Here is a 15761-nt window from a genome sequence, read left to right on the forward strand (position 1 = left end):
GTCAGTGTGTATATGTGTGTGTGTGTGTGTGTGTGTGTGTGTGTGTGTGTGTATGTGTGTGTGTGTGTCAGTGTGTGTGTGTGTGTATCAGAATGTGTGTGTGTCAGAATGTGTGTGTGTGTGTGTGTGTGTGTGTGTGTGTCAGTGTGTATATGTGTGTGTGTGTGTGTGTGTCAGTGTGTATATGTGTGTGTGTGTGTGTGTCAGTGTGTATATGTGTGTGTGTGTGTGTGTGTCAGTGTGTATATGTGTGTGTGTGTGTGTGTGTCAGTGTGTATATGTGTGTGTGTGTGTGTGTCAGTGTGTATATGTGTGTGTGTGTGTGTGTGTGTGTCAGAATGTGTGTGTGTGTGTCAGTGTGTATATGTGTGTGTGTGTGTGTCAGTGTGTATATGTGTGTGTGTGTGTGTGTATGTCAGTGTGTATATGTGTGTGTGTGTGTGTGTGTGTGTGTGTGTCAGTGTGTATATGTGTGTGTGTGTGTGTCAGAATGTGTGTGTGTGTGTGTGTGTGTGTGTGTGTCAGTGTGTATATGTGTGTGTGTGTGTGTCAGAATGTGTGTGTGTGTGTGTCAGTGTGTATATGTGTGTGTGTGTGTGTGTGGGTGTGTCGCATTGCCAATTCTGTCTCTCTCCTCTCCCTCCTTGAAAATTCCTTCTCCCTCTCCCCCTCTCCCCCTCCCCCTCCCCCTCTCCCTCTCCCCCTCTCCCTCTCAGATGAAGTCTTTGGACACGGCCTCTATGACGTTGGGTGCTGCCATGAGGATGGAGATCATGTCTCCCTCTCTCCCTCTCCCTCTCCCCCTCTTCCTCTCCCCCTCTCCCTCTCAGATGAAGTCTTTGGAGACGGCCTCTATGAAGTTGGGCGCTGCCATGAGGATGGAGATGGTGCAGATGATGTTGAAGATGCTGAAAACGACGAGACAGAGTCGGTCGATGACGGCCGCGGCGAATTTCCACTGCGAGCTGATCGTCTCTCCGGCGTCCTGCTCCCGGAACCGCTCCGCCAGGAACCGCACCTCCTCCAGAATCGACGCGAGCTGGGGACCCCCGCAGCCGCACCCCTCCGAGGGCGGGGGGGACCCCAGACCGCCCACGCTGGAGAATTTCCCCAGGTGGGGGTGGGGGTGGTGGTAAGGGGTGCCGAAGCCGGAGGGGTGGGGGTGGTGGGGAGAGGGGGTGCCCTTTCGGGGAGCCCCCGGCGTGGCCGCAGTGTTGGGGTGCTGCTCTGACAGAACTGGGGGCTCGTCCAGGTTCTGGAATCCGATGTAGAGCAGGTTGCCGTTGCTGTTGGTTCCGGAGGGCAGGTGGAGCTGGGAGGCGGGGTGGGGGTGGGGGTGGGTGTGTGCGGGGGGGGAGTGCAGGCTCCCCGAGGGGGAGGAGCAGCGGCGCAGGTTTAGGGTGCAGGGGGGTCTCTCGGGGTCCCCGGATTCACCTGGCCGTTTCATTCGGAGGAACCAAGCGACCCACTGGAGCAGAATCACCTGTACCTGAGGGGGTGGGGGGTGGGGTCTCAGGTGAAACGTATTCAAAAAATAAGTAACGAATCAAGTACAACTCCCCTCCCTTCCCCTCCCCTCTCCTCTCCTCCCCTCCCCTCTCCTCTCCTCTCCTCTCCCTCTCTCACACTCACCCACTTGGGCATCTGTCCCCCGTCCGGGTCGTGATGATGGTACTGCAGAACCACCACTGTGGCCATGACTGAGAGACCCACGATGATCATGATACTGGCAAAGTACTGAGTACTGACCTGCAACACAAACACACACACACACAGCACTGTCAGTGATACTAGCGACACACACACACACAGACACACACACACACACACAGCACTGTCAGTGATACCAGCGACACACACACACACACACACACACACACACAGCACTGTCAGTGATACCAGCGACACACACACACACACACACACACAGCACTGTCAGTGATACCAGCGACACAGACATGCAGACAGACAGACAGACAGGCAGACAGGCAGACAGGCAGACAGGCAGGCAGGCAGACAGACAGACAGACAGGCGGGCAGGCAGACAGACAGACAGACAGGCAGACAGACAGGCAGACAGACAGGCAGACAGACAGACAGGACAGGCAGACAGGCAGGGCAGGCAGACAGGCAGACAGGCAGACAGTTTTGTGGTTGAGTTCTTCACCTATGAGAGGGATGGAGTCTGAAGTGGCCGGCATGATCTCAGCAACCAGGAGCATGAACACAGTGAGAGAGAGGAGCACAGTGATACCTGAGGGGAGGAGAGAGAGAGAGAGGAATACAGACGATTTAAACCATCATAACACATGACAGAAAAAAAACAGTATCTCTCCCTCCCTCAGACCCTTCCCCTCTTACCCTACTCCCCCTCTCACCCTCTCTCACCCCACCCCCTCTCATCCCCAGATCTCCTCCCCCACCCCTCTCCCCCTCCTCTCCACCCTCTCTCCCCTCTCCCGTCTCCCCACTCCCCTCTCCCTCCTCCCCCCTCCCCCCTCCCCCTTCCCCTCTTTACCCTCTCCCCTCTTACCCTCTCTCACCCCCACCCCTCCCACCCCACATCTCCTCCCCCACCCCTCTCCCCCTCCTCTCCACCCCTCTCCTCTCCTCTCCTCCCTACTCTGCTCCCCCCTCCCCTCTTCTCCCCCTCCCCTCCCCTCCCCCTTCCCCCCTCTCCCCTCCCCTCCCCTTCCCCCCTCCCCTCCCCCTCTCCTCTCTCCTCCCCCTCCCCTCTCCCCCTCTTCTCCCCCCCCCCTCACCCAGTGATATCTTCTCCCCGGAGTCGGCTGGCAGCACGAACACCAGCAGTGTCATGGATGACAGCAGCACGCAGGGGATGAGCAGGTTGAGTGCGTAGTACAGCGTGCGCCGCCGAATCGTCACCACGAAGGTCACGTCGGGGTACGGCGCCTTGCAGCAGTCGTAGAAAATCTCATTCCGAATCCCCGGGACCTCTAAAAACAAACGAAACACACACACACACACTTTCAGTCACTGTGTGTAGAAATGTACCATGTTGCTAAGTCTCCTATCTATGTATTTATTTATAAAGGATAGATTAGGACAACTTCTCAAACTCCATACAGTTATTATTATTATTATTATTATTATTATTATTATTATTATTATTATTATTAACGAGTAATTCAGTGGACGTTTTTATCCAAAGCGACTTACAGAGACTAGGGGGGTGAACTCTGCATCATCAACAACTGCTGCTGCTGCTGCTGCAGAGTCACTTCGAAGGAGATAAAAAGAACAAATAATCATACTGAATCGCATGACTTTAATCTTACACAGCCAGTAATAAGCAACGTTACCCCATTAATCTCAGGTGAGGTTACCTGTTGTATTAATCTCAGGTGGGTTTACCCTGGATAAGGGTGTCTGCTAAGAAATAAATAATAATAATAATAATAATAATAATAACAACAATACAGCATTGCTAACACTACACTAATGTCACTGACCTACCAGCTTGATCAGCCCCAGTGTACAGGTAACAAGCTCAGGTGTGTCGTATTAAACTCCTAGTGAAACCAGGAATGGATCAAACTGCTACGCAATGGGAGTCTTATTCCCATCCCTGCACAGCCTCTTCAGACTGGGATTCCACTCATTTTGCAATATACCCTAACATTGGACCTGCCTTTTTAATTTCCTCCCCACACTGGCGAGATACTTCAACTCCACTACAACCCTGAGATCCTTTTCAAAGTCACCGTCCCCTGTTTCCATCCCATTCATTTTATACTAAAAACAATGGATCTGTGAGGCCAATCTGCAATACTGTGCAGTGGAGTGAGTGGAAGTGAAGCCTCAGTAATTATCTCTGGCTGTGTTAAGTGCTGAGTGGGTCTCTCTCTCTCTCTCTCTCTCTCTCTCTCTCTCTCTCTCTCTCTGTCTCTGTCTGTCTCTCTCTCTCGCTCTCTCCCCCCCCCTCTCTCTCTGTCTGTCTCTCAGTCTAATTAACTGCCGCTGAGGGGACAGGATTAGCGAGCGCATCATTAAACACAGAGCACAGCGAGCGGGCCGTTTATCACAGAAAACTGCTGCGCTGTCGGACTTAACCCTTCGCTCTCCAGCACGGCTCACTGCAGGGCAGGCTATTAGATAAATAGATATAGATACAGATCATAAAGAATACTCACTGTTAAATTATTAATTTGAATATAATTTAAATATATAAATAAAAGTTAGCTTTATACCTGTTTACCTACATATACATATATATATTTATATTTATATATATATATATACACACACACAGTATATTAGATTCTAGACTAGCAGGACTCAGTGTGTTTGGTTTCCCAAGGACCGGACCCTCTAAATGGACCCAGGGTGAGGCTGAGTTCCCTCAGCCTGGCAGAACTCTCTCTCCCGGCCACAGACCCCCACCCACCCCCCGTACTCACCCACCAGGTCCCACTCCCCGTTGGGCATGTACCCCGAGATATCAGCGTCGACCATCTGCAGGTCCAGCAGCCAGCCGTCGTAGGTCCAGGAGCCAAACTTGAGCTTACAGCGCTGGATATCGAAGGGGAACCAGCGAACATCCACATTACAGGTACTCATGAAGATACCTGCCAGGGGAGAGGGGTGGAGAGGGGGGGAGGGGGGAGAGGGGGAGGGAGACGGAGAGGGGGGAGAGGGGGAGAGGGAGAGGGAGAGGGAGAGGGAGAGGGGGAGGGGGAGAGGGGGAGAGGGAGAGAGGGAGAGGGGAGGGGGAGGGGGAGAGGGAGAGAGGGAGGGGGAGGGGGGGAGAGGGAGAGGGAGAGGGGAGGGAGAGAGGAGGGAGGGGAAGATTGGGGTGTAAGGTTCATTTTCTTCTTAACAATAATAAGCCAGCCTTCTTCAGGTAATCTTCAATCAAAAGAGTTGAATTCAAGAACAAAGCAAATCCAAAGACGGGACGGATTCACATACAATACTGTGAGCAAAATTACAGGTCTCAGCAGATGGGACCTTGAGCCCAGCCCAGGCCTCAAGATGTTGTCTGAGCCGCCATGGCACAGAGCTGGCAGAGGACGCACCTGGGGGCAGGTACTGGCAGTACCCACTGGAGTTCACCAGGACATTCGTCTTGTAGGTGGAGTCAAAGTCATCATCAGCACTGCGAGGGGGGGGGGCAGAGAGAGAGGGGGAAGAGAGGGAGGGGGAGGGAGAGGGAGATAGGGAGAAATCACTGTTATTGTTGTACTGTGTCTCAGTTACCTGTTGTATTGATCTCAGGTGAGGTTACCTGTTGTATGATCCCAGGTGAGGTTACCTGTTGTATTGATCCCCGGTAAGGTTACCTGTTGTATTGATCCCCGGTAAGGTTACCTGTTGTATTGCTCTCAGGTGAGGTCACCTGTTGTATTAATCTCAGGTGAGGTTACCTGTTGTATTGATCTCAGGTGAGGTTACCTGTTGTATTAATCTCAGGTGAGGTTACCTGTTGTATTAATCTCAGGTGAGGTTACCTGTTGTATTGATCTCAGGTGAGGTTACCTGTTGTATTAATCTCAGGTGAGGTTACCTGTTGTATTGATCTCAGGTGAGGTTACCTGTTGTATTGATCTCAGGTGAGGTTACCTGTTGTATTAATCTCAGGTGAGGTTACCTGTTGTATTAATCTCAGGTGAGGTTACCTGTTGTATTGATCTCAGGTGAGGTCACCTGTTGTATTGATCTCAGGTGAGGTTATCTGTTGTATTAATCTCAGGTGAGGTTACCTGTTGTATTAATCTCAGGTGAAGTTACCTGTTGTATTAATCTCAGGTGAGGTTACCTGTTGTACAGGAGGATGTCAGGTGTCCACACCTGGTCTGTTGTGAATCGCAGGCTTTTCACTCCTGGATATTCAGACTGGTTCCAGCGCAGGTAGTGATCATACCAGTTCTGGAGTGGGAGAGAGTGAGAGAGAGAGAGAGGGGGAGAGGGGGTGAGAGGGAGTGCGAGGGAGAGAGGGAGAGAAAACCGATCCTATCATTTCATTTTGGTTCATTTGTTACATCTCCTAGGTTCAGCAACACTTGCTCTGTGGCCATGTCAGCATTGCAGAATTGAACTGAAAGACAGCGGAGAGGAGGAGGAGGAGGGAGTGAGAGGATCTGTGTAACATATATCTTTTCTTAATCACGGCTGACACGTACTTAACCTCTGCTCTCCCTTCTCCTCTTCCTCCCTCTCCCCCTCCCCTACCCCCTCTCCCAGTAGCTGCTATCGATCCTCGTTCAAGACAGTTTAATGAGAACGGATTCCAAATTGTTTAGGTCAGCAGAGATGAGGAGTCAGGGAAGTAATTCATGCCCAACCGAGAAACTAAACCGTAAGCATGATGCCTGATCCTCACACCAACCAGTCATGCAGAACTGCACAGCGCTCTCGTAGTATAGGAAAGAGAACTCCACTCTCCACACTGCAGAGCGCTCTAGCAGTATAGGAAAGAGAGCTCCCCTCTCAACACTGCAGAGCGCTGTAGCAGTATAGGAAAGAGAACTCCCCTCTCAACACTGCAGAGCGCTCTAGCAGTATAGGAAAGAGAACTCCACACTCAACACTGCAGAGCGCTCTAGCAGTATAGGAAAGAGAACTCCACTCTCAACACTGCAGAGCGCTCTAGCAGTATAGGAAAGAGAACTCCACTCTCAACACTGCAGAGCGCTCTAGCAGTATAGGAAAGAGAACTCCACTCTCAACACTGCAGAGCGCTCTAGCAGTATAGGAAAGAGAACTCCACTCTCAACACTGCAGAGCTGCACACAGGTACACAGCAAATGGAAATCACATTGAATGATGTGAAGCCAAAAAAATCCACAGCTTGCTTACCATCTGAAGCCAGATATTGGTTGTCAGGACCTGGTTCTTCTCGTCCTGCAGAAGGAAGGAAGGATGCTGGCTTTAGTTTCTATTAGTTTCATTGCCTTGATACGTGTGCTGGTGTCAGGCGTCTCAGTCCAGACCCAGCCAGTGAGAATTTTTCAGGACACACACACTGACACACACAGACACACTGACAGTTACACAGACACAGTCACACACACACACACACTGACACACACAGACACACTCACAGTTACACAGACACACACACACAGACAGACTCACAGACACACACACACACACACACACACAGACAGACTCACAGACACACACACACACACACACAGACAGACTCACAGACACACACACACACAGACAGACTCACAGACACACACACAGACACACTCACAGACACACACACACACAGACAGACTCACAGACACACACACAGACAGACTCACAGACACACACACACACACACACACAGACACACACAGACTCACTCACAGACAGACTCACAGACACACACACACACAGACAGACTCACAGACACACACACACACACACACACACACACACACACACACAGACTCACAGACACACACACACACACAGACACACTCACAGACACACTCACACACAGACAGACTAACAGACACACACACACACACACACACACAGACACACACACACACCCCGCTGTCAGTCCTCACCACGTCCATGATCTGCAGGAGGCTGAGAGAGAAGTACACAGGGAGGGGCTGGGAGTCATTGCTGACGGGACGCTCCATACGCTGATAATCCTTCAGGAGCTCCTTGAGGAGAGAGCGCTGGTGAGGACCCTGCACTGACACTGAGAGAGAGAGAGAGAGAGAGAGAGAGAGAGAGAGAGAGAGAGAGAGAGAGAGAGAGTTATTCTGCCCATTCTCCTCTATGGGAGTGAGGTCTGGGGTAACTGTAGCCGTGTAACTTTGATAAAAGAGAGATGCGAGAGGAGAGGAGGGGAAAGGAGAGAGGGAGGGGTAGGAGAGGAGAGGAGAGATGCGAGAGGGGAGAGGGAGGGGAGGGCTAATGGCAATTCCATTTTAATTTCACTGTAGCATCCCTAGATGACAAGGCTGTTAGAGGGACTGCACTGGCAAGTTTGGCCAAAGCAATTTGAACATGAACAAACAGCAACGTGAGGCATCACATCTTACAAGAACAGTGAAAGAAACAACACTACTGTCTTTATCTGTCTCTCTCCCTCTCTCTCTCTGTGACAGCAGGGTTGAGTTTTACACAAAACACCGAGCAGCACAGAGGAGGCTGCAGGTTCTTTTAAACTAGAATACAGCAAAAAACACAGAACATTGATTTAAGCCTTTTCTCTCTCCACCCCTCTCCTGCTTTTCCTCATTCTTTTTGAAGTGTTCCTTAGTGTAGTGTGTGTGTGTCTCAGTGTGTGTGTGTGTCTCAGTGTGTGTGTGTGTCTCAGTGTGTGTGTGTGTCTCAGTGTGTGTGTGTGTGTCTCAGTGTGTGTGTGTGTCTCAGTGTAGTGTGTGTGTCTCAGTGTGTGTGTGTGTCTCAGTGTGTGTGTGTGTCTCAGTGTGTGTGTGTGTGTCTCAGTGTGTGTGTGTGTCTCAGTGTAGTGTGTGTGTCTCAGTGTGTGTGTGTGTCTCAGTGTGTGTGTGTGTCTCAGTGTGTGTGTGTGTCTCAGTGTAGTGTGTGTGTCTCAGTGTGTGTGTGTGTCTCAGTGTGTGTGTGTGTCTCAGTGTGTGTTTCGGTGTGTGTGTGTTTTTCTCACTCTGTGTGTGTGTGTGTGTGTGTTTGAGAGTATATGTGAGTGTGTGTGTGTCAGTGTCTCACTGTGTGTGTGTCTCAGTGTGCGTCTCAGTGTCTGTGTGCGTGTGTCTCAGTATGTCAGTATGCCTCAGTGTGCGTCTCAGTGTCTGTGTGTGTGTGTGTCTCAGTATGTCGGTGTGTGTGTCTCAGTGTCTGTGTGCGTGTGTCTCAGTATGTCAGTATACCTCAGTGTGCATCTCAGTGTCTGTGTGTGTGTGTGTGTGTGTGTCTCAGTATGTCTCAGTATGTTGGTGTGTGTGTCTCAGTGTCTGTGTGTGTGTGTGTCAGTATGTCGGTGTGTGTGTCTCAGTGTCTGTGTGCGTGTGTCTCAGTATGTCAGTATACCTCAGTGTGCGTCTCAGTGTGTGTGTGTGTGTGTGTGTCTCAGTATGTCTCAGTATGTCGGTGTGTGTGTCTCAGTATGTCGGTGTGTGTGTCTCAGTGTCTGTGTGCGTGTGTCTCAGTATGTCGGTGTGTGTGTCTCAGTGTCTGTGTGCGTGTGTCTCAGTATGTCGGTGTGTGTGTCTCAGTGTCTGTGTGTCTCAGTATGTCGGTGTGTGTGTCTCAGTGTCTGTGTGCGTGTGTCTCAGTATGTCAGTGTGTGTGTCTCAGTGTCTGTGTCAGTTTGTGTTTCCAGCAGAACATACCTGGCAGTACAGCAGCTATCACAGCCAGACTGAGGCACAGTCTGAGTCCCATGGTTTTTGGGGTGCGGTGAGGTCCAGTCAGCTGGTTTTCAGGGTGCGGTGAGGTCCAGTCAGCTGGTTTTCAGGGTGCGGTGAGGTCCAGTCAGCTGGTTTTTGGGGTGCGGTGAGGTCCAGTCAGCTGGTTTTCGGGGTGCGGTGAGGTCCAGTCAGCTGGTTTTCGGGGTGCGGTGAGGTCCAGTCAGCTGGTTTTGAGTGCTCCAGGGGCAGTCCAGGGGTACAGCGAGGCACAGGACTAGCACAACAAAGCTGGATTGGAGAGGCTCTGCAGACACTGAGGAGAGAAAACTGCGAGAGAGGAGAGCCAGGACTCAGCAATGCTGCACTCTCCCTCCCTCACTCACTCAGACTCTGCTCCTCCCACTTCCACTGAGAGAGAGAGTGAGAGAGAATTCTAATTACCATAAAGAACCCAAGAAACACATTATAAATACAGCGTCAGCGACCAAACTGGCTATGGAAAGGAGCACTCGGAGCACAGCGGAGACCCACAGAGGAGGGACTTTCAATGCATTTTCACTCATCCTTTCATTATTGTGTTGAGTTTAGAATAGGAAATCCACTCTGTAAGGGAATCAATGCAAACTCAGAAACACTATAATGTGTCTGTGTGTGCAGGGATGGGAATAAGACTCATATTGCACAGCAGTGTCACCCATTCCAGCTTTATTAGCCACAGTGTGTATAGGTAACAAGCTCAGGTGTGTCTTATTAAACTCCTAGTGAAAGCAGGAGTGGATCACACTGCTGTGCAATGGGAGTCTTGTTCCCATCCCTGGTTTGTGTGTCTGTGTGCACACCCCCTTCCACTGGAGGATACTTTCTGTGTCTAGTTTGCTGAAGCTGCAGACTACCACGATGTTGCTGCTGATGTGAAGATGAAGAGCTGTCGATGAAGACGGTTTGCGCAGCTCTCCTCGCTCCAATCGAGCAGTGAAACTACCAGCTCAGCCCTCGTCACGCACACACACACACACACACACACACACACACACACACACACACACTGAACCAGCACAGCCCTCCTCTCACACACACACACACACACTGAACCAGCACAGCCCTCCTCTCACACACACACACACACTGAACCAGCACAGCCCTCGTCAGACACACACACACACACACACACTGAACCAGCTCAGCCCTCGTCACACACACACACACACACTGAACCAGCCCAGACCTCGTCACACACACACACACACACTGAACCAGCACAGCCCTCGTCACGCACACACACACACACACACTGAACCAGCCCAGACCTCGTCACACACACACACACACTGAACCAGCACAGCCCTCGTCACACACACACACACACACTGAACCAGCTCAGCCCTCGTCACACACACACACACACTGAACCAGCACAGCCCTCGTCACGCACACACACACACACACACACTGAACCAGCACAGCCCTCGTCACGCACACACACACACACACACACACTGAACCAGCCCAGACCTCGTCACACACACACACACACACACACTGAACCAGCTCAGCCCTTGTCACACACACTACACACACACACTGAACCAGCACAGCCCTCGTCACACACACACACACACACTGAAAGCAGGGTTCGGGATGGTTGATGGATGACTCCTCTGTTCAGTGACAGACACACCCAGCCAAACAGAGAGATTTAGTGCACAGCTGTGGCCAAAACTTTTGCATCACCCTATAATAAAATTAACTAACTTTGCTTCATGAAGTCGAATGAATCCTGCTCAATAACGTTACGTTATGATATTGAATGACACACCGCTTTGTATTTTTCCCCATATACTTAAACTGACAAATAATTTACAAATGTGACATTTCGATATCCAACTGAAATACTACTGTTTTGGCTTTCCGGTAGACTTTTTGCGATACCATTTTGCAGTTTCTTTGATTACATGATGTTAAATAAAATAAATTATGGGTTTTTTTTCAATTATGTCTCAATCCTAAAATTCTGGGTGATGTCAGACTTTCGGCCCCAGCCCCCCAGATTTGAACCCAGGCCTCCAGCGCAAGGGGAGAGACAGGGATGAGGGCCAGCGAAGGCATCTTTAACAGCAGACAGCAGCCTGACAGAGAGTGGATCAATGTTTTAAATCACATGCCTTCATCTCCTCAGCAGTCAGTAGCACTTGCTTACAGCTCCCCAAGGCAGCACGTACGCGAGACACAGGATTAGCTAATCACCTGGAGCTGAAGACAGGTGACCCATATAGGGAAGAGGACGGCTGCAGAGGCCACATCCAGAGAGTGTCGTTTTCCATCGGGAACTTACAGAAGCACGAGGCAAGGCCTTTTCACTGAGACAATGATGCAGTCGTTCATTTCACGATTTTACTGAGGTTGTGCGACTCTGTTTAGAACCATTATCACTGTAATAATTAATGAAAAACATCAATTAAAATAATTCTAAAAGCAAGCAAGCTGTAAGGAGCACACCGGAATGGAGAAGGCCACTTTCTTGGGAACAGGATAGAGGGTGCGGTCAGTTTGTTAGGAACACCCCAACAGCACATCGGGTGAGGTCAGTTTGTTAGGAACACCCCAACAGCACATCGGGTGAGGTCAGTTTGTTAGGAACACCCCAACAGCACATCGGGTGAGGTCAGTTTGTTAGGAACACCCCAACAGCACATCGGGTGAGGTCAGTTTGTTAGGAACACCCCAACAGCACATCGGGTGAAGTCAGTTTGTTAGGAACACCCCAACAGCACATCGGGTGAAGTCAGTTTGTTAGGAACACCCCAACAGCACATCGGGTGAGGTCAGTTTGTTAGGAACACCCCAACAGCACATCGGGTGAGGTCAGTTTGTTAGGAACGAGAGCGCTGGTAAGTGTAGCCACTTTATTAGGAACAGAACACAAAGGTTTCTGGCCACTTTATTAGGAACAGAACGCAAAGGTTTCTGGCCACTTTATTAGGAACAGAACACTCAAAAGGTCTGCGGCTTATCTTTTAAAAACATTAAAAAAATAAATTACGAACACAAGACAGAAGCTTTTCATCAATAAATCAATTTATTTAAAAGAATATGTTACAATTTTATTACACTAAAGTGACATTAACAAACAGTTTTTATTTAATTTCTTTTTATTTATTTTTTTACAGTGGTTAGCTAGATACTTTCAACCATTTTGCTTTTTTTTTCAACTATTTTTTTTGTTGAACAAGTAATGAAACACTGTTAGCATTTTATTTAAAATCTCTCCCCTCCTCCCCACATCCTTTTAAATCACAAAAACAAAAAACGCAATTAGAGTTCTCTCAAATAAATAAAAAAAAAAACCAAAATGTGCATGACTGTTGAGGGCTGGCTTAAAACCACAGAGAGCTGAGAGAGGGACAAAATCTGTGGACCTTATCACTGCCTGAAACCACAGAATTGTTGCATCTATTTATTTACTGAAAAATAAATATTCATAGCCACACACGAGACAAGAGTACTGGTCTGATAATTTGTGACTTTTAATGGAGTTCTCTTTCCTATACTGCTAGAGCGCTCTGCAGTGTGGAGAGTGGAGTTCTCTTTCCTATACTGCTAGAGCGCTCTGCAGTGTTGAGAGGAGAGTTCTCTTTCCTATACTGCTAGAGCGCTCTGCAGTGTTGAGAGTGGAGCTCTCTTTCCTATACTGCTAGAGCGCTCTGCAGTGTTGAGAGGGGAGCTCTCTTTCCTATACTGCTAGAGCGCTCTGCAGTGTTGAGAGGGGAGCTCTCTTTCCTATACTGCTAGAGCGCTCTGCAGTGTGGAGAGGGGAGTTCTCTTTCCTATACTGCTAGAGCCCTATTACTTTCTGGATGAGAAAAACTACAATGAAGTAAGCAAGCTGCAGACCCACAAGATCTGAAGTTCATACAAAAAAAAGAAAAACAACTGGCTAAATTTCTAAGTACAAATTTGAGGGTTCCATTGAAAATTAAAAAAAGTTGTAGGTGTACAAACCATATGTTAGGGTTGGGCCTGTGAAATTATAGAAGAACACTGAAATCCTGGGGCTCAAAATAAGCAATTCAGTGTTTATTTATTTCTTAAAGACATTTCACACATGGCTGCTGCAGTGTATGTATGTATATATATGTAATCAATCAATCAATCAATCAAGAGTTATTTAAGTCTTTCTTTCACCCCTCCCCCTTCCCCTTCCCCTTTCAATGCAGCCTGTTCTTTTTGATCACTCACAATAAATCTGCCTGGGGAATCTCTGCTCAACCCAAGTCCACACACACACACACACACACACACACAATCCAGCTGTCACTTTATAAACAGCACTCAAATCAGGGTCATGATCCTCTCGCTTAACATTCCATTAAAGAAAAATTCAAAACTTGTAAACAGGAAAGCAGGGATTGAAACTCCTCTAGCCCAGCTGCAGAGTCCCGACTCCTGATCGTTTCAATACGAGACGTCCTTGAGCTCTGAACCCCAAGACTGGATGCAGCAGCAGCAGCAGGGCTAGTGTGAGTTTGTAACCCTGCTCAAACTCCTGGCTCCTGATCATATCAATATTAATAATAATAATAATAATAATAATAATAATAATAATAAGACTTCATTGAGGGGAGTTCTGAACCCCAGGACTGGGTGCAGCAGCAGCAGCAGGGCTAGTGTGAGTTTCTAACCCTGCTCAAACTCCTGGCTTCTGATCATTTCAATATTAATAATAATAATAATAATTATTAGACTTCATTGAGGGGAGTTCTGAACCCCAGGACTGGGTGCAGGTGCAGCAGCAGCAGCAGCAGCAGGACTAGTGTGAGTTTCTAACCCTGGTAAATGTACTGTATTAAGAAAACACATACTGTACATTAAAACAAATGGACATCCTAAAAAAACCACACACACACACTATATATACACACACACAGGTAGAGGGTGCATTGAAACGTTTTTAGTAATTGAAATGTAAATGCATATCAACAAGCATATGATTTAGTCAACAATAATCCAGAGCGAAACTATAACGTTAAATCAGTCATGAACACGTTTTAAAAACACCACCAAATCAGCATCGAATGATCCAGCCCAGGGGTGTCCAGTCATTCCACTCCAGGACGTCTAGCAGGTACAACGAGATAATGAACGACTTCAGGGTTAATTAAACAAAAGACCAGGAGGGGAAGCTGAAGCCTGGAGTGCAGTGGTGCTGGAGTTGAACTCTCTCTCTCACTCACACACACACACACACACACACACACACACACACACAGACACACACACAGCTCAATAGGGAATTAATCAAACAGGGCAATGGAATGGATCAGTCTGTGTAAATCACTGAAATAATGGAAAGTGCAGAGCGACCTCATGGCAAAGAAAATCACATTATGGATCTAGGAATTGCCTTTCTCTAACCACTGAGCTCCTCAAACCCACTGCCTTCCAACACTGCAGCCCAGCTCTCTAACCACCGAGCTCCTCAAACCCACTGCAGGATTTTGTCTTCCCCAGCTTTGTTCCGAGACTCTTGTGTTCTCAGGCATATATTATTCCCGGCGCGGCAGACAGTTTTTCCTGCTCAGCATATTAAAACTCAAGCCTAGGAAAATCGCCCAGCCGTCAAGAACAGAAGAATTATTTAGATTTAATTTTGTTTTCAAACAGGCTGGGGTTGAGACACAGACTCAATCACAGCAGCAACTATCCTCGGGACTTTGTTAAATTATTTAAAATGTGCGCAAGACTAACCCGGCATGACGAAGGCCCTTTGTTTAAAGCTTTCGACAAAGAAACACATGAATTTAACCTTGTCTGAACCTGAGGTACTCAACTGCAAACTGTACACACAGGAAAGAGCAGAGCAGACTGGGAGGGAAGCAGTGTGGCTCTAGTGGAGCTGAGGAGGGACTGGGAGGGAGGGAAGCAGTGTGGCTCTAGTGGAGCTGAGGAGGGACTGGGAGGGAGGGAAGCAGTGTGGCTCTAGTGGAGCTGAGGAGGGACTGGGAGGGAGGGAAGCAGTGTGGCTCTAGTGGAGCGGAGGAGGGACTGGGAGGGAGGGAGGCAGTGTGGCTCTAGTGGAGCTGAGGAGGGACTGGGAGGGAGGGAGGCAGTGTGGCTTTAGGGGTGAGAGCCGAGGAGGGACTGGGAGTCAGTGTGGCCCCCAGGGGCTGGTTAGGAAGCACTGACCCCTCAGTGTGGCGCTGGTGTAAATCACACTCTCGTGTTCAAATCAGTTTATGGACTCCCGGGGGAGAAGTTAAAGGGACTGCTTCTGCTTAAATCCTGTATATACCTGTCAATACAATCCTGAGGGAGCTGTAGGGCAGCTGTGTCTAAACACACACAGACACACACTGATTCCAGACATGTTCATGTAATCCTGGGTGATGCGCCAGTACTAATATATCGCACAACAGGCAAGCTAACATCAATTACACTTCGAAAAATATAACAATTGAAAAA

The 15761-nt window shown here is 48.9% G+C and overlaps 1 protein-coding gene across 1 annotated transcript; it reads right to left on the reverse strand.

The window, feature by feature from the left end:
• Positions 1 to 789: 789 nt before the first annotated feature.
• On the reverse strand, positions 790 to 9673 carry chrna11 (cholinergic receptor, nicotinic, alpha 11). The gene is made up of 10 exons (XM_059019659.1): positions 9285 to 9673; positions 7527 to 7666; positions 6820 to 6864; positions 5780 to 5889; positions 5040 to 5119; positions 4422 to 4589; positions 2763 to 2957; positions 2166 to 2254; positions 1633 to 1740; positions 790 to 1489 (listed from the first exon to the last, which is right to left on the reverse strand). The coding sequence occupies exons 1-10, from the start codon at positions 9334 to 9336 to the stop codon at positions 827 to 829; spliced, it is 1650 nt and encodes a 549-aa protein (XP_058875642.1). The 5' UTR covers positions 9337 to 9673; the 3' UTR covers positions 790 to 826.
• Positions 9674 to 15761: the final 6088 nt, after the last annotated feature.

Source organism: Acipenser ruthenus, unplaced genomic scaffold (assembly GCF_902713425.1).
Source record: "Acipenser ruthenus unplaced genomic scaffold, fAciRut3.2 maternal haplotype, whole genome shotgun sequence".
Lineage (NCBI taxonomy): Eukaryota > Metazoa > Chordata > Actinopteri > Acipenseriformes > Acipenseridae > Acipenser > Acipenser ruthenus.